The 18,920-nt window shown below is 41.1% G+C and overlaps 1 protein-coding gene across 1 annotated transcript in view; it reads right to left on the reverse strand.

Annotated features, from left to right (window-relative positions):
- The window catches only part of PRKDC (protein kinase, DNA-activated, catalytic polypeptide), a 141,235-nt gene that overhangs the window by 106,902 nt on the left and 15,413 nt on the right, over positions 1-18,920 (reverse strand). The window contains exons 15-25 of the mRNA XM_019518957.1: positions 18,757-18,894; positions 18,473-18,622; positions 17,905-18,020; positions 15,553-15,712; positions 14,445-14,531; positions 11,359-11,478; positions 10,224-10,383; positions 9,269-9,375; positions 7,883-7,973; positions 2,132-2,295; positions 1,049-1,201 (exon numbers count right to left, since the gene is read on the reverse strand). Coding sequence (XP_019374502.1) covers positions 1,049-1,201; positions 2,132-2,295; positions 7,883-7,973; positions 9,269-9,375; positions 10,224-10,383; positions 11,359-11,478; positions 14,445-14,531; positions 15,553-15,712; positions 17,905-18,020; positions 18,473-18,622; positions 18,757-18,894 — 1,446 coding nt within the window. The remainder of the gene's footprint in view (positions 1-1,048; positions 1,202-2,131; positions 2,296-7,882; positions 7,974-9,268; positions 9,376-10,223; positions 10,384-11,358; positions 11,479-14,444; positions 14,532-15,552; positions 15,713-17,904; positions 18,021-18,472; positions 18,623-18,756; positions 18,895-18,920) is intronic.

Here is an 18,920-nt window from a genome sequence, read left to right on the forward strand (position 1 = left end):
CTCCCGTTCACGCTGAAGCCGTGGAGCACCCGAGTGGGACCAAAGGAAGGGGACTTGTTCCTATCACTGCTGAGACCAACCCTAAAACCATAACTAAAGAATGAAAGTATCCTTGGGGATCTGGTTTCTCAGAATTCTAGGATTGTAAGTATACCATGAGAAATAATAGTAGTGATTTTAATTTAACCTTTACTTGTAATTGTAGTTGTTTTTGTAATATTAATTCTTATAGCATTGTTTGGGAAGGAAGTGCATTTGGAGCATTGTTTCTAATATATGTAGTTATTGCGTTTTTAATGTTTGTGGTTTTTCTTAAAGCTAAGCAGTGTTATATGCGTAGCAAGGAATTTTAAAATAAAATTGTGTTGTGTGAATTAAGTGTAAAATCATTGTGAAATCATGCAATCAACCAAATACTCCCCCAGCCAGGTGCATCAAATGAATCAGTAGATTGTGTGGTAACTTTCTCTGTTCCATAACCCGCTAGAGACAGTATACAACTGCCAAGTACAATGGAATAGAACCCACTTACCCCAACAATTTTTTAAAGCTTATGTCTGTTCTTTACATTTTGGTGTACTCAAAAAGAAACTAAGCTTGGAGGTGGGAAAATCCAATTCCTTGAAAAAACAATTTACAGCTTTTTCGATAGGATGAAACATTTGGTTCCACAGTTCTGTGCACATGCATATATTAAGTTTTAAAACTGGAAAACTGAAGGTAAATATACTTTCCTACTTTTCTGTGTATATAAAGCTTTGTACATTTTGAATTGTTTGGATACAATATATTAGAACTGCATGTAATTTTTTTCATTTCCAGGCACCAATGGTCATAAATTCAAGTATTTTCCTCTGGATGAGGTTGTTAGAATACAAAACAACCAACTTCCCCCAAAATGTAACTTATACTCTGAAAAGCTTTTGCAGTGAATTAAACTATAGAAGACTGCTGTCTTAACTATACTTCTGTGAGCTGATTGAGATTCCAACGAATCAGTATTTGAGTGTTTTACCAGGAAGCCCCCAAAATACATGCATCTGTTTACCTGGTCTACATCACAGGCAAGACAAAGCAATACAGGAAATGTTCGTTTATAGAGCTGATACATGGGTGAGGAACCTTGACGTCCTTCTGGCATTTGAGATGCTTTCCCCAACATGAACATAACTAAGCCATGTAAGAGTTCACATGCTGCAACCTGAAATAAAGGTTTAAGCATCCATTTTAGTTGTATATTGGATACTGACACAGAAAAATAATGAAGGGCCAGCAAAGTGGTGCTGGAATTCTTCCAGTTTATAAATACTAATGCATTCATTTTGAGCCATACTGCACTGACCCATATACCTAGAGTAATTCAGGTACTTTCTGTCCAACCTTCCATCTGAAGTCACTGCCTCATTTAATTGTGCACATTTTTAAAACAAAATTTAACTGTGGAAACATCATTTAAATCATTCATAAATATACACTCTAGGACAAACTGGATTATTGGGCTCTCTCAGAAACCTATGGCTCCAAACAAGCACAGTACACTGGGTATGTGCTTAAGTGTTTTGCTGAACTGGAGCCAATGATAGGGGAAAAATAAAAACAAGATTAAGGGAGAAGTCTAGACAATGCAAAAATAAAAACAGTTAGCAAGAAAGCTCCATCTACACTCTACAAGTTCAGGTCTCAACAGACATAGCTATCTAGTAGAGCCCAGGAATTTATTTATAAGTTTTTTGGATGGATTATAGCAAAGGTTCCCAATCACTGGGCAGCAGCCTGGTACCACACCACAAAGGGTTGGCTGCCAGGTCATGGCACAAGCCCCCAACTCAGACTCCCTGTCTGTCCACCCAGGCAAGCGGCTTTCACGACCAGCAGTCACGTGCTGGGCAGTGGGGCAGCCCTGGGAGGGAAGCAGCTGGCTCTGTGCACCCCATCCCACTCCTGTGCCAGTCTGTGGTATTAAAAAGAAAAAAGGTTAGCAACCACTGGATTATAGAACAGCTTTTCTGTGAATTAAGTGACAACCTAGGATTTAATCCAAAACAGGATTTTCTGCACTAGGAATGGAGTCCTTTTGTAAGGATTATCTCATAGCTATTGCATAAAATTGAAAACATGAAAATGCCAATACTTTAGTCTGCCGGTCACTAGCAGAGAGAGCAAGTTCAGTCACACGAGGCAAGAATACATCCAGGTAAATAACTGGCTTCATGTCTACAAAAGGCACAGCGAAGTTCAGGAGTTTCTCACTGTCCCAGGACACAAATTTCTTCATCATTTCTTCTTCAGAAGCAGCTAGTAGAAGTGGAAAAGAGCAAAAACAAAGATAAACTTTAACCTAATCAACTAACCAGAGTATTTGTAAAAATTAACAGGCACTGAAGTTTTCAGGCAAAATGCTTGAAGTCAGAGGGATACAGATCCTTGACCAAATAGGAAAAACATAACCTACCAAACCAGATACTTGTTAGCATGATGGTAGCTTCATTTTCTAAGAAAGTGGTTCCATCACAACATGGAGAAAATAACTGCTACCAATTTTTAAATAAGACAGCACAACTGTCCTATTCCAACAGCCGAAACTCAGCAATTTATGAACTTAGAACATATTGAAGTACACTTGTTCCAGAACACTCCTCAAAAAAAAATAAAAAAGGAAAAACAGTACAAAAATCTGAACAAGGGGAAAGACAGCAAAGAGGACCACAAGATGTGCCCCAAAACTCTGATCCCCTAAAGCAGCTGTAGGTGTATACTACAGACCACGGGACCCGGGATGCCTTGAAATCCTGTCAAGGGTGTGCAAACATGATTTACAAAATAAACCCAAAAATTTCACATAGAAATCTGTAGTATTAAAAACATTCTGTCCTGTTGTGGTCTGAGTTGTCTGCAACAGAATTGTGCTATCTTTCTGTAGTAAAAAAAAAAAGAAAAGTAAAAGCCAGCATTTTTTTCAGGGTGCCTTGAGTCTAAAAATCTTGAGAATCACTGCTCTAAAGACTACAAGGTACAACTCTACATAACAAAACTAGCTGTCTGAAATCAACAGAATAGCCTTCAAGTGTGTAAGATTAGGCATAGAATCATAGAAGACTAGGGTTGGAAGGGACCTCAGGAGGTCATCTAGTCTAACCCGCTGCTCAAAGCAAGACCAACCCCAACTAGATCATCCCAGCCAAGGCTTTGTCTAGCCAGATCTTAAAAACCTCCAAGGTTGGAGATTGCACCACCTCTCTGGGTAACCTGTTCAAGTGTTTTACCACCCTCTGAGTGAGAAAATTCTTCCTAATATCTAACCTAAACTTCCTTGCTGCAACTTGAGACCATTGATCCTTGTTCTGTCATCTGCCACCACTGAGAACAGTTTGGCTTCATCCTCTTTCAAAACCACCTTCAGGTAGTTGAAGGTTGCAATTAAATTCCCTCTCAGTCTACTCTTCTCTAGACTAAATAAGCCCAGTTCCCTCAGCGTCTCCTCAGAAGCAATGCTCCCCAGCCTCTTCATCATTTGTTGCCCTCCTCTGGACTCCCTCCAATTTGTCCACATCTTTTCTGTAGGGAAGGGGTGGGAGCAAAAACTGAACACTACTCCAGATGTGGCCTCATTGGTGCTGAATAGAAGGGAATTATCACTTCCATTGACCTGCTGGCAACACTCCTACTGCTGCAGCCCAGTACACTGTTAGCCATCTTTGCAACAAAGGCGCACTGTCAGCTCACTGTCCACTGTAACCGGTACGTAATTTTTTCCTACATTTTTGGTCTCTGTAAGTTTTAGTGTTCCATAGTAGATTTTGTTCTGTTCTTGTGAACTGAGAAGTTGAATAAAATACAACCAGACTTTAAGAATAATTTTTTGTTTAATGAGAACAATCTATAGATACATTCATAGACTGTTGGGGGCTGGAAGGGACCTCATAAGATCATCAGGTCCAGCCCCCTTGCACTAGGCAAGAAAGACAACTGGGATCAGGTGACCCCAGCAAGGTGACTATCCAATCTCCTCTTGAAGATTTCCAGGGTAATCAATTGCACCACCTGCAGAAGGAGTTTATTCCATTCTGGACACCCTAAATGTGAAGAAGTTTTTCCTAGTGTTAAGCCTGAAACGGTCTTCCAGGAGTTTGTGGCCATTGCTCCTGGATTTCCCCAAAGGTGCCTGGTGAACAGCTGTTTCCCAAGCCCTTGATGTATTCCCCAGATATAATGGTAAACTGCTACCAAGTCCCCTCTCAGCCTTCTCTTTTTTTAGGTTGAAGAGGCCCAAGTCCCTCAGCCTTTCCTCATACGGCTTGCCTTGCAAGTCTCTGATCATATGGGTGGCTCTTCTATGGACTCTCTCAAGCTTTTCCACACCCTTATTGAAGTGCAGCACCCAGAACTGGATGCAATACACCAGCTGCAGTCTTACCAATTCTTTGGCTTTACTCAGCACCACTTCCTTGGTTTTGCTTGAGATGCATCGGTTCATGCATGCCAGAGTATTGTTTGCCCTGCTGGCTACACCACCACACTGACGGCTCGCATTCATACTACTGTCTGTAGGGCTGTGCGAACGGCTGTGTTTTGATTCGGTTTCAGATTTGGCCGTTTCGGAGGACAGTGATTCATTTCGGTGTTTTGGATCACTGTCCTGTTTTGTTTTGGCTGAATCCGTTTCAAATGGGCTGCAAGAGAAGCTTTGCACAGCCCTATCAAGCTGGGGAGGGCTTGGGGCTGGGTGCTGCAGGGCCCCAGTGGGGAGCAGGACAGAGCTGTGGGTGGCGTGTCTGGGGGAGTAGGAGGGCCGCTGCCCTCCATGCAGATGAGAAGACCCCCATGCGGATCTCTGATCCCTGTCACAATGGGTCGCGGGGAAGGGAAGCAGCACAGAGCGACAAGCAAGCCTGCTGGTCTCTGCCACATGACTCTCTGCTGGGGTCTCCTCACCACCCCTGCCCATCTCACACTACCCCAGTGACATGGGGCTGTGCAGGGCGGGCAGCGGAGGCAATGAGACCCCAGCTGCTCCCTAAGAAGCCAGGTCACGTAGCAGGGATTGCCAAGCCACTCAGCCCTTGGTTTGCTACCCCAGCTCTTTGATCATTCCCCCAGCTCTTCCCAGGAGGCACATGCCCCCAGATCTGTGCGTGGGGTTTCAGCAGGCTGCTGCTGCAGGCTGGGGCCAGCAGCAGCACTGCAGTCTTCCCAGCACTCCGCTTGGGCTGCACCAAGCAGCTGCTGCTGGCCCCAGCCTGCAGTGGCAGCCTGCTGAAACCCCGTGTGCAGATTGGGGGCCTGTGCCCCGCCCCGGAAGAACTGGGGAAAGTGATCAGAGAGCTGGGGAAAGTGATCAGAGAGCTGGGGAATTGAACAGGGAGCCTGATGTCAATATCAGAGCTGTCCTTCCCCAACCCTTTCACCTCCTTCTTAGTTTTTGTTTCCCTGCAAGCCCAGCTCTGAAACTCCCTGAAACATTTTGGAGCCTTGTTTTGAAGCCTTCGGATTCAGTGCTTTGGGCACTAAAACAGCCCAAAACACCTTTGAAATGAATCGGCTGCTGAAATTTCGCACAGCCGTAATGGTCTATTACTACCCGTAGGTCCCTTTCAGTCGTGATCTTAATCAGTTTGGTGCCACCAAGCCTGAAAGTATGTTGGGGATTGGTCATCCCCAGATGAAGCACTTTATATACTTCTCAATGCTGAACTTCATCGGGTTCTGCCTGTCTAGGTCCACCTGTATCTGCAGCCTATCTTCAAATGTGACTATGCTCCCCCATAACTTGGTGTCATCCACCAACTTGGCCAGTGAGCTCTTCACCCCCACATTCAAATCACCAATAAAGATGTTGAAAAGAGCTGGATCAAGCACAGACCTGTGAGGGACACCACTGGCCCCTTCACCAAAATGACACGGATCCATTTATTAGAACTCCGAGTCCTACCCTGTAGCCAGCTCCCTACCCACCTAACTGTCTAGCAGTTGAGCCCGCAATCCTCCAATTTTCCCCATGAGAACATCATGGGATACCAGATGAAAGGCCTTTTAGAAGTCTCGGTATACAATGTCACCCTCCTCTCTCTTATCCAGGTGGTGAGTTACCTTGTCATAGAAGGAGATGGGATTGGTAAGACAAGACCTACCCACAACAAAGCCATGCTGGCTGTCATTCAGAATCCCACCTCCTGCAAGCATATCACACAGACTCCTTGATGAATTTTTCCAGGATTTTCCCTGGGATAGAAGTTAGGCTAATTGGCCTATAGTTGCCCCAGTCCTCTCTCCTCCCCTTCTTGAAGATAGGCACAATATTGGCCCTTTTCCAGTCTTCAAGGACCTCCCCCAAGCACAAGTTTTGGAAGAGTTTTGCCAGAGGTCCCGTGATGACTCTTGCCAGCTCCTTCAGCATTCTTGGAAGAAGTTCACCCGGTTCTGCTGACTTATGTCTAACTTTCCTAACTGATCACGCATCAGCTCAACATCAACAGTAGGAAGGTGGTCATTCCCACCATGCCCATTCTGAACCTTATCTAGTAAGATTTTCCCCTTAGTCCAGTGAAATACTGAAGCAAAGTAGTCATTCAGGAATTCAGTTTTCTCCTGAGTGTTGGTAATCAGCTGTCCTAAGTTGTTAAGCAATGGTCCCACATTTCCATTTGTTTTCCTTCTGTTCCCTACATACTTAAAGAAGGACTTCTTATTGTCCTCGAATTCTGTTGCTAGTTTAAATTCAGTTGCCACCTTAGCCTTTCTAATCTGTTCCCTACAAGTGTGGGCTGTTGCTGTATAGTCCTCTTTGGGGACTGTCCCAAGCTTCCATTGTTTGTATGCCTCTTTCTTCTTTTTCAAGAGGACTATGATGTCCCTATTAAGCCAAGAGGGCTTATCAGCCCTTCTGCTACCTTTCCTCTGCACAGGACTGGACATCTTTTGTGCTTTGAGGATCATGTCTTTGAGGAACAAGCACTCTTCATGCACTCCTTTTACCTTCAGTCCCTGATCTCGCAGCTCTTCCCATACTATTGCCCTGAGCCTGCTGAAATTCACTTTTTTGAAGTCCAAAACTTCAATCCTGCTAGCTGATTTGCCTGCCTTGCAATGGACAGTGAATGTTATAGTTTCATGGTCACTGCCACCCAGGCTAACCTCTATATTCAAGCCGTTCACCAGATCGTCTCCTTTGGCCAAGACCAAGTCTAGGAGAGCGTTACCTCTGGTTGGCCCATTCACTTCCCGAGTCAGGTAGAGCTCTTTGATACTGGTTAGGAAGCAACATGACCAATCCGACTTGGCCGAGCGTTCCTCCCAAGAGATGTCCGGGTAACTGAAGTCACCCAAGATGACCATGTCCCATGTGCCCACAGCCTCTGCCAGTTTTCGAGAGAATTCCAGATCAAGCTCCTGCTCCTGGTTTGGCAGTCTGTAGTATACAACTACAGTTAGGTCTCTCTCACCACGCCCTCCCCTCCCCGCAGTAGTTTGACCCACAGGGTTTCAAGCCACTCTTCTTTGGAGCCGATGTTGGCCTCCAAGGAGGTATACTGCTCCCTCACAGAGAAGGACACCTCCACCTTTCTTCCCTATGTGGTCCCTTCTGTGCAGGGTACAACCCCCTACGACTACATTCCAATCATGTGGGGAGTCCCACCAGGTCTAGACTGTAATGCCCACTGGAGACTAGGAGGGCTAGCTCCTCCTGCTTGTTCCCCATGTTCCTGGCATTCATGTACAGGCAACCTGAGTCCTTCAATTGAGACCCTCGATTTCCTGTCACACAGACAGAACCATTCCCACAGCAGGTTTGTGCATTTCATAAAAAAATAATATTTATAAAACTTTATTTCAAGTGAGGTATAAATGAAAGAACATAAATGTATAATAATTTTAAGATACATACCTGTAACTAAGTTTCGGTTGACCTGACCTCCCAAAGAACCAAGAAGCTGTACCACTCTAGTTCTCACTGCCTCCAAAGAAAGATCTTCATTCTGGGTATTTCAGAATATCATAAAAAAATTATACAATATGGCACTCATGGACCTATGTAAGCTTTATGCATATAAGCAAATAAGTCTGGGACCTCAATTCACCTGTGTACGCAAAATGAAAAAATAACCTTCTTGACTCAGTAAGAGGAGAACTGGAAAAATATTTCAAAGATAAATGGTTTCATATGCAGTTTCTCTCCCTAATCAAATTTATTTTGAGACATCAAAATAATCACTTTATCTTTAAGATGCTTCCAATTTTCACAGGAAGGATGAAAGTATTCTGGAAAAATGTTCAACATTCTGTAGGGGGAATATATTACGCATTCATAGATGTAAAATGTCACAAAAACTGTTTTGAAGGCCAAGATTTTTTTTTCAAAAACGTAATTTTAACAGCAGGCATCTAAATCTGTATTTAGGTACCAAGCTGATTTCAAGAAGGCTGGTAGACAAGAACCTCTATTGACAGAGATTAAATTTACTTCCACATGTAAATTATCTGCCTTTGTTCACAAGACACTAGATTTAACAGAATGTCTATATGCACAAACAGGATAACCTAGTTTTTATATGCCTAAATATTTTCAACTGTGAAGGAAATCACTGGCTCATAACAAGTGATATGTCTGACTTAAATGACTTTGCATGAAGTTTTGGACAGAATAAAAAAAAACAGCCATCCCCACAAAATGCCATTCATGAACTATGCCATTAGATAGTCAAGATTCCAATTTTAAAGAAGTGTAGCATTTAGACTACCAGATAGTAAAGTCAGATATGCTTTATGAGGAAGACTTCATGTACTCCGAGGCAACCTTGATCTAAACTCAGAAACATTCTGTTAAAATTAGTTTTTTTACACTGAGGTCACTTTATCAAGACTTTCTTTGTAAACATTTGTGGAAGAAGCATATTCTAAGGAAAAATAAAAACTGAAACTCTACTGAATAATTCTGTCACAAAAGGTGAATTCCACAATTAAGATGCTCTACAAAACCTGAATATACATACAGAAATCAATTTTGTAACATGGCAATAAAACCCATCTAACCAATATTCTAGCAGGCTTTAAGCTACATAAGAACAAACCATACAAGGATGCGTTTACTAAGAAATATAAAAACCACTGACAACATAAAGCTCAAGTCAATAAATAATAACGCAGACTAGTATTAGAATATAATACAGTATATTTCACATTTATTTGCAAAAGGCATAATATTCTTTGGTTTGAAATTTAAGCAGAATAAGTCTTATAGTCTTAAGGGGAAAAAATAAAGAGGAGGCTTTACCAGTGAAAGGGTCTTTGCTTTTCTCAGACGTTGTATCACAACTTTGTTAAATCCTTTCTGGACTGCCCGAGAAAGCTTCTTCACTTCCCAATTATTCTGGAACTCATCTGATCAACAACAAACAGCCTATTAATATTCACTTCCTGTACCTGTCATTTACCTTCTTTCACAAGTATTTTACAAAACAACTTGTTTTTGCAACAGGAGAAATGAAGTTTTTAGGTTGAAAACAAAAAAAACCTCTAGTTTCAAGAAACATTTAAGACTGACTGATGACTCAAAGGAAGCATGTCAGAGACAACAGATTTTGGCCTCCAAGGAATGGGAGCTTGGATGAATGGAAGAGAAGATATATTTGAACGTGAAAGGTGGAGAGAAAGGAAAAAGCAATTCTCATCAACAGGGTCTTTGACCAAGCAACTGAGAGGGTAACACATCATTGGACACAAAGAAGTTCTATAGATTTTACAGAAACGCTTATTACTTGACAGCCAATTAAAGAGAAGTAACAAGAGGAATATTTTCAGCCTCCAATTTGTGCCTGTTACTTGAGCCAAGAGCACTGAAAACAGCTAATTATTTTAGATCAGAGCACAATAGACCCATGGGGATTTAAGCCCATCCACAGGTACAAAGAATTCTTGCTAGCAAGATACAGTAAAAGCTTTATTATCTGGCATCCTTGGGGTAAGGGGATTGCTGGTTAAGTAAAAATTCTGGTTATCTGAAATAACCCAGCAGGGGTTTTCAGATAACACAGAGCTGGTGGGGGGGCAGGGGGGTTGGGATAGAAAACCTAGTATTCCACATGCAAGAATTTCCACAATACATGGCAAGGCTTTCAAATTCATGCCCCCATGCACTACTTTTTAATTAAATACTTTAATTTACTACAGCTAGCAAATGCCCTCTCCATATTCCCACATTACCCATTTTATTTTTCCCTTCAATATACCTGGTGACGTAGCAGTCTTCAAATAGCCATCAAGAAGAGGTAAGACATCTTTGTAGTAAGGCTGCATTATGTTTTTGGGAATGTGAGAGGACCAGTCTTCTAGAGCATTCAGAGCCACATCAGCGATAGGGGTATAGCTGAGACCCAACTTAAACGCATTCTGTGTGTTAAACAAGGCCATTATATAGTATTCATTACAAAAGAGAGAGATTTAAATGGAAAAGAATAAGCAACCATACGATAAGGAAAAAAGATTCTTTATATTTTTAGATCCTGAACAGTTGGCATGACATTTTGATAAATTATTTGCTAACATCTGCAAATTTGTGAATACCTTAGGCCCTTGGCAAGCATTCAGTTAAAGGCATGATGGGATTTGATGCACAATACCAACAGTTGTGCCTCGCGCCATGCTACATGTGCATGGCAGAAGATATGATTATGGGATGCAAGATCAGATCCCAATCATGTCATATTGCCAGCATGGGGAGAGCCTCCAGTCATGATCCTGGACTCCCCGTGTACCTGCAAGTAGCAAGCCGGTCAGTTGACCCCTGCTCCCAGCCTCAGGAGTGCATCAGAGCCAAGGGCTCCAAATTAATCCCCGAGGCTGGGAGTGGTAGTCAGCTGCTTGGGGCTCCCAGCCCTGGGGATACATCAGAGCCCTTGACTCAATGTGCCCTTAAGGTTAGTAGCCCTGATTAGCCAATGCCTGGCCACACATTCAATTTAAAGCACAAAGGGAACCAGCCATGAAGTTGTTACACCTCTTCTGTAACAAATCTGTGGTTTATTGCTTGTTTTATGACACCATTAGTTGTACTACTACTTAAGATGTGATTAAGTGGTTAAGCACGTCTTCAGTGTAATGTCTGCCAGGGGCCTTAGAGCTTACTGCATGAGCAGGCCTTGAATTCAAGCTGCTAAACAGCTCTGCCCCTGAAAATCTGTCATGCAAATTTACCAGTTAACACACAAAAAAAAGTCAATAAATGTATCCTTTATCATGATGATGACATGAAAAAAAAATACAAAAATCTAAAGGCAGCTTGCTTGCCTGAGAAAATAAGATAGTAAGACCATATAAACAGAGTTTTACAAAACCAGCTTCAAAAATTTGTGTTAACAGACCCACCTGCAATGCAGGAATGTAAGCTTTGATATCCAGCATAATGATGTCATGAGGTAAGGAGAGCACAAATGTCAGACAAGATGCTAACAACTCATCTTTGTACTGTTTCATTCTTGCTGCCACCTAAAATTCAAAAACATAAGACACGAGTTACACACATCACTTGTTTAGGTGGCAAACAAAAATTTAAGATCTTGTTGCCCGTTTCGCTATATGAAGCATGTAATTCATAGAACTGTGGGATTTCATCACTGAAGTAGAAAATAAAGCACAGAATGACAAAAACACAAAGTTGCCTGGAAAATGTCTGAAGGATAGGGCTTGCACTTAATTTTTCTATCTGAAAATACAAATTTTAAGTCAAGAACATTTTGGTAATTCTTGGATTTCAGTAGACTTTTATTAAGCTTTATATTTTTTTGGGTTTATTTCAGTTCATTCAAACAAAATTTAAAATACACTTAAACTGAGTAGCAGTTCTTTTTAAATATGCCATAAGCATATCTATTACTAAAAAGAATTATATCAGTAGCTTGATTTTTATATCAATATTATAGCTGTCCAATTTCATCTCAATAATAATGTGCTCACTGGTCAAACTTACACAGCATGCAATCAACAGAAAACGTAATGATACTTTCAGCTAATACTGCAAAAGCCATCTTTCTGGACTAAAACTCTAAAGTCAAAAATAAAGGACTTTGCCAGAGTTGGGCATGTGGCATGTGTGAGACAACTAGCATGGGCAGCCTTTGTGTGTGGCACAGCAGATCAGAGAGGGAGGGGGATAGGTAGCAGACTGGGTAGGGAACGGAAAGCAGAGCAGTTGATTGGGCTAGGGAAGGGGACTAGAGTGGCATTCTTGGAGGACTCTATTTGTGGTACAAATTTGTGGTACACTTGCCAAAAAAGGTGGGCCCCCACTGGATTATAGAATTTGCTTCCTAACTTGTTCCACAACACCCAAAAATTTACTGCTTCTCAGAGTAACAGCTATCCTATTCACAGAGTTCTTTCTAACGTGGTGGCTCAGGTTATCATTTTATATTCCAGATAAAGCTTAATGTCAACTAGAAATCGTTTCATAATGTGCATTTCTGAACACCAATTGTTACAAGTTTTTTTACATAACTCAAAACTATAGATCAGAGTGCAGGATCTGGATGCTGTGCATTATTAAGAGCAATAACCAACCATCAGACTGCACACAACTGAACAGCAACGCTGTACACCAGAGATATCAAAGATATAATCTTTAAGACTATGGAGGAGCCCTATCATCCCACCTGTGGTGCTCCCTGCAGTTCTTGGAGTGGATCCAAATGCTACATACAGTGTGCACTGGATTGGTTCCATGTGCTGCATGTGGCATCCAGGACACATGCTGCATTCAGAGCTCAGGACTGCTCCAGCATGTGCACTGCAAGCGGTGCCTGTGCCAGACTGGCCCTGTGTGCTGGGTCCAGCACATGGGGCCAGCTGTGGTTGGATCTGACCCACAGACTGGCCCCATGTCATTCACGTGGCCCCTGGACCTGAATGAGTTCAACATCCCTGCTGTACACCGACCAAACAAGACAGTTCTATTGCAAGTCAGGAAATAATTTGCCACCCGTATTCCAAAACAACGAGAATTCTCCCCCTGAATTTGTTATTTGCGTTTCGCAGATACGTTTACTGTTTATTTTATAGTAAGCAGGATTTCTTTTCCTCCCTGGAGTTCAAGCCTAACACAAATGTTTGCTATTAGAGAAGATGGGAAGGGGGAGGGGGGAGGGGAGGAGGAGGAAATCATTAAAAGTGATTTTATTTCTTCAATGAACTTGACATTTCATAAGTGAAAAATGTAAATGAGTTACAGCAACACAAAACTAGAAGGAATCCTCATCAAGCATCTGTCTCTTGTTATCAAAAGCAACCACATCCTACAATCCCTTTCATAAACTTAAAGTTCCACCTTAAAAGTACTTTGGATTTTGCCCCCACTATTGCAACTGACAGATTGTTCTGAAACCTCACTCCTCCAATGTTTAGAAGCCTTCTGTCTTCCACTTTCTATTTATTCAAAATTCATTTTTATAACCAACAAACCAAATCATGGCTGATATATGACTGGCAGACAGCAGATGTGTCCATCTTAAAGAAAGGAGTAAAAAGGGCAAAAACAAACATATTAGTTAACAGAATACAAGGGTACAGAACACATTTGAAAGAAAGGATAAAATGAATGAGTGTAAATGAAAAAGGGGCAGAACACAAAATGAGTTTACCAAAGGATAGATAATGCTGGATTACACCACTAAATTTGATAAATTTAGTATAAGTCCTTATAATCAGATCTGCAATTTTACATGCCAGTTCTTACCAAACTCTGGGATACATCCAAATTTCACACCCAAAACACATACAAGCACATTAAGCTACTTGAACTGTACTTCAGCCTCAATTGTGATAACTTCCATTCCCATACTGTAATCTCCCTTAGCCAGCTTTTTCCATCTTGAGCAACACTGTTGTTGTTATTGAAAAACAGGGGCAAAAATATCCCTTTAGTTTTTAGGTCATACCTAAATAATCTTTAAATCTCACTGAATAGCATTGCTGGTCATTTATTACTTTGAGTTAGCCTGGAGCTTTTCCCTACACATTTTCTCCCTGTTTGGGATAGTTCCAGATAGCTTTTTACTCAAAAGAACACCAGGCCTCCTTCACACTGAAGTCCCTGATCTCTTAAACCCAGCTGATTTACACCATTTTCAGTTTTACACTGCTCTTCTGATAGAACTTTAGTTAATGTTATGTGATGGCAGTATTTTCTTTTAAACACCAGCAATAAACAGGTATGAATTCTACTGCAGACTTTTCAGTAGTCTTCTGGTGATACAGAGAGACAAAGCTGATTTGTTCACCAAAACATGAGTTGGTTGCTTACAGAGGTGATTCAGGAGTCTTTCCTGAAGAAAAGAGGTGAATTTAAAGTAAGCCTCCTATAATCCAAAATGGTGAAATACATACATGAGGAAAGTATACGATACGGTTGCTATCAACATGTGACTGTATTCAGACTGCAATTAAAAAAAAAAGTTTACCTCTTTTCCAAATTTTGCAAATAATGCAAAGCAAGAGCTCTTCTCAGGGTCTTCAGGATATTTTCTCTGAGTCCCAGGACTTAAATCCTGTATAACAAACTACAATCAATGATATGAACAAAGCCAATGGCAGACAGACAAGCAAACACCAGTACACACAGACAGTTCTGACATGTGGGACGACTTAATACACAAGTTAGGTTCAGAAAAAATTGCTGAGTGAGCAATCCATTTACCAAGGGATCTTCCACAGTGAAAGTTTAATGCACACGTTAATTCTCCCACCGTTAAACACAAACAAGGTGTGCTGATGGCCTGGGCCCCATTTCAGCTTCTGGACATATCATACATTAAATTCAACTGCCATTGTCCAATATGCACATGAATGGAGAGAAAAAGGCTGTTTTTCCTTTTCACCCCTATCCAAGAATAGGTTATGCCTGACGCTATGTAGGATTACAAAGATACACCCAGAAAAGTGGGGAGAGGAAAAAAAAGAGGGTGATGTGGAAAACAGCATCAATACACCACAGCAGCAGTCCCCTTGGGCTGGCCTAGATAAAATGCCTAAGCAATTTCCTCCAGAAGTCTATGGTGACCTAGCTGAAAAATTGATCCTTCCTGTCCATATTCTTTGAGATAGCTTCAGTATAACAGAACCCAATCAAGCACCCACTGCTAAATGCTCAACGGACTGCAATTTGAGGACCCCAAACAGGTGTCCTGCTTCAGGACAAATGCTCTAATCACTACACTGTCATATACAAGTTAATCAACTCTCCTTCCAGTAGCTGTTAGCTTCTTTAAGCTAGTTCTAGTGTCCATCTCTCAGTTCTCTCTGCAGTATAGGCAGACCTTGGATTTCTCTATAGATGTGGTTTCAAGATCCAGGAAAGAGCATCCTATAGATAGTCTCTTTAAAAAATGACTTTTCAGCCTAATACTGGTTTTCCCAGGGATTTTTGTGCAAAAGATGTACTTTACCCTAGATATCAGAAATAAGATATGAAATAATTGCTATTTAAACACTTTCAATTGTGCACATATATCTTGAAATACAGACCTTAATATCATATTAAACAATTCCTGTTGGTAAAAAAAAACTCACCTCAAAATATTTTGTTTTCTTGACAATTTTCATTACAACAGAGAGCAATTTGTAGAATCCACTAATAAGAGGTAGCCTTGTTGATTGTATAATAACCTCATAACCAAAGGAATACACCCATGGCTTAAAATAGTCAAGATGCTTCTTTGGCAGTATTTCTCTGCAGAATAGATGCAAAAGAAACATTCAACAAAAGCTGAATTGAAATGACTACAAACTTCCTTCCAGTTCGGAAGATATGAGCACTGACAAAAAAAAAAGTACAATAGGCCAACAATTAATCTCGCATAAGCCAATGAAGCAATACTTCAAAGAAGTGACAATCCTTTGACTGTAGTAATTAAATGACGTGCTAACAGGAGCAAAATAAATTTCTTCCCAACCCTAACTGATGATCATTTTTAAGAGTATATGCAATGTCACCGCCGTAATAATGATGCTCAGTCAGAAGGCTGGGCAGAGTGACATCGTGGAAACTAACTGGTTCAGAGAGGCATAGGCTATTGTAAGAAAGAACTTGCTGTTTTAGATGCCTATGAAAGCTCATGCCTCTCTGAACCAGCTAGCCTCTAAGATCTTATCCTGCTCTACCTTCTGCCAGACTTCAGAATAACCACCTCTCTGATAATCCTGAACACCTGAAGAGTTTTGGTCTATCACAGCAAAACATTGTAATAGTTTTTTTAATATGTTATGCTACAAATTGGGATGGAGGGCAACCTGTGGCACATCTGTCAGAAAAGGGTAGACCATGTAAACCATGAGAGGTCAGAAGTTCTCATAAATGTTTCTATATAATGTCTAGTACTCAGTATAACAACTTTATTTTTCAGGCATGCAGTATGTTTTATAAGTCAACAAGTCTCTGGTTGAAAACACATGTTGGATTTCTCCCAGGACAAAGCCTTTTATTCTGGAATCCTGAAGATATACAAGCTGATTGTCCAATCCTAAATACCTGTGACATGCCTACAAAAGTACTGAGGTAACACTTTCTTGGGACTATCAGGGCTAATTCAAGTTAACTCTGTTCAAACTGCCTGCATAAGTGACTGTTCCACTCTGTTCTGATGAGCCAAATCCTGAATCAGACATAGATAACACCTCCCCACCACCCACTGTTTTTAGCCTTTGAAAATAAAAATGAATGAAAATCAAATTCCTAAGTTAATGACCATATTTTTAAAGTACTTCACTGGTGACAAGAACACCCAAGAGGGAATTTTAAGTTTCTTTTCTGTCTGCCTCCTTTACGACCTCTTCTAGCATCGCATATTCTGAAGCCTGATGCAATTTTTTATGCCAGGGGTCAGAAACCCTTATGAACCGTGACTCAAATGACAAGGCTCTGGTCTGATATGGACTGGAGTCCTTTTTGGGCATTAGCAGCAAAGGGTTTTCCCTATAGTGAAGCCAGGACCAGGCAGGTGCACCTATGCTGCCATTGCTTCTCTCAGGCCTCCCTGTTTCCTGGCTGGGGCACAAACAGTTTCCAAATGGTGGGGACCCTGGGGCTGAGGAGCTAGAAGCTGTGGCCACCCTGCTACTGCTTCTCCCTGTATCCTTCTGTCCCTTGCCTCGTGGGTGCAGCTGAAGTCTCCACACCCCCAGCACAGCTCCACACCAGCTGGAACTGCACACATGCCACAACTTTTGTAAGTGATGGGGAGAAATGGTAGTGGCATGGGTGCAGCTGGAAGGTGTCTGCCCCCTACTTAGCCCCAGTGTGGGTACAGATGTGGGCATAGGCAAAAAGTCCTCTGGCTCTGTAGATCAGATCTGACTCACGGGTATATGTTGTCAATTGTCGTTCTATGAAGTTTCAGTTGCCCATTGTACTTAGATTTAACATTCTCCCCTATAACCTACACATTCAATACATTTTATTGTCTTCTGATTAGTTAGCATTCTTACCTTTGCAGATTTTAAAAGATATTTCAAACATGGGTACACGTCATGAAATAAGCATGCTTAAATTATACACAGAACCCAGATTTTATATATCTTGGTTGCTTGCCATCCAGGTACTTTGTAGCAGGTTGCCCAATTAAGGATAAACTACTCAGCTGCTCGTTGTGGCTTTTGTTTCAAAGGATGATATTTCTCCATTGAGCTGGGGCTCATTAACAAGCCCAGACAGCTGACAGAGTAGCAGTGCCCTTTTAAATAAAAGCCTGAAGCAAACAGTTGACACCTCAGAAGTCCCATGACTATATATATACACCCGTATTTAGTCTGGAAACCCTCATCTTTCCAGGGGGGAAAGAAACCTAATTCCTTCAGTTTTACATAGCCTCTACCATCCCTAAAACGTGCTTCCTAATTCTTAAATTAATCTAAAATATGCAGTACCTGCAGAATTCCACTAGATTAATGAATGCAATAAAATCTGTAGGCTTGGTTGGCTGAAGGTTTGAAGCTGGATCACAAGACGGTATGATCATAACACCACCAGACTCACTTTCACCCTGAAAATAAGAAGCAGAGGCACATGCTACTGAAACCTGTGGCACAACACAGACAGCATGACAGAATGACTCAACATTTTAGTACTATGAATTAGCAACAGTGGGAAAAATTAATTTGTCACAAATTAATCTGCCTTTTTGAAAAGTGAAAGACATAATTCTTTGGATTTGTAATAAGATGCTCACTCACAAGAGTAAAATAAGATGCCACAAAATACCATTAAAGATAGCTTATCTAATTTGAAGCAAACCACACTTTTTGAAAATGGAAATCATAAAATGTTGGTTTAGTAGACATCAGGAAATCATCTAGTCCATCTTCCTGCACTGAAGCAGAACAGTTTCTAGAAACAAATATTAATACATTCCGACAGCTTTCAATTTTATTTCAAGGAAAGATTTTAGAGGCTACGCCATAACAAAAAAACATAAGTGAAAGGCTAAGATCTCACCTGTTCACTAACAGTCAGTTTCTGAACTGTCAGGTCCAATTTTTCAATAATCTTCAATATAGATTTTATAAGTTCATCATACAATAAACGATTCAGAGACTGCAGGGGTGAATTTATTGTCAGAAAGTTTTCATCTGCAAAAACAGACTCCTTCATAGAAGAAGGAGAAATGTGTTTTAGAACACTGAAAAGCTAGATCTAAAAATCCAAAACGTAATAAATTTAAACAAAACAGTAACAGAATCCAACCCTCCCATCAGATCTCAGTATTAAGTGCGTTTTACCTTCATTGCATCACAGTTCAGAAGACTTCTAAAAAGATCCAGATAGTCCCTATATGTCGGTACTTTCCATTTTCCTGTTCTGACCTCTCCAACTGTTGGGGGCTCTTCTGATTTAGAAGCTCCTTTCCCATCAAATTCCTACAGGACAGTGGGGGGGGGAAAAA

This window comes from Gavialis gangeticus, unplaced genomic scaffold (assembly GCF_001723915.1).
Source record: "Gavialis gangeticus isolate Ggan-Ray unplaced genomic scaffold, GavGan_comp1, whole genome shotgun sequence".
Taxonomy (NCBI): Eukaryota; Metazoa; Chordata; order Crocodylia; family Gavialidae; genus Gavialis; species Gavialis gangeticus.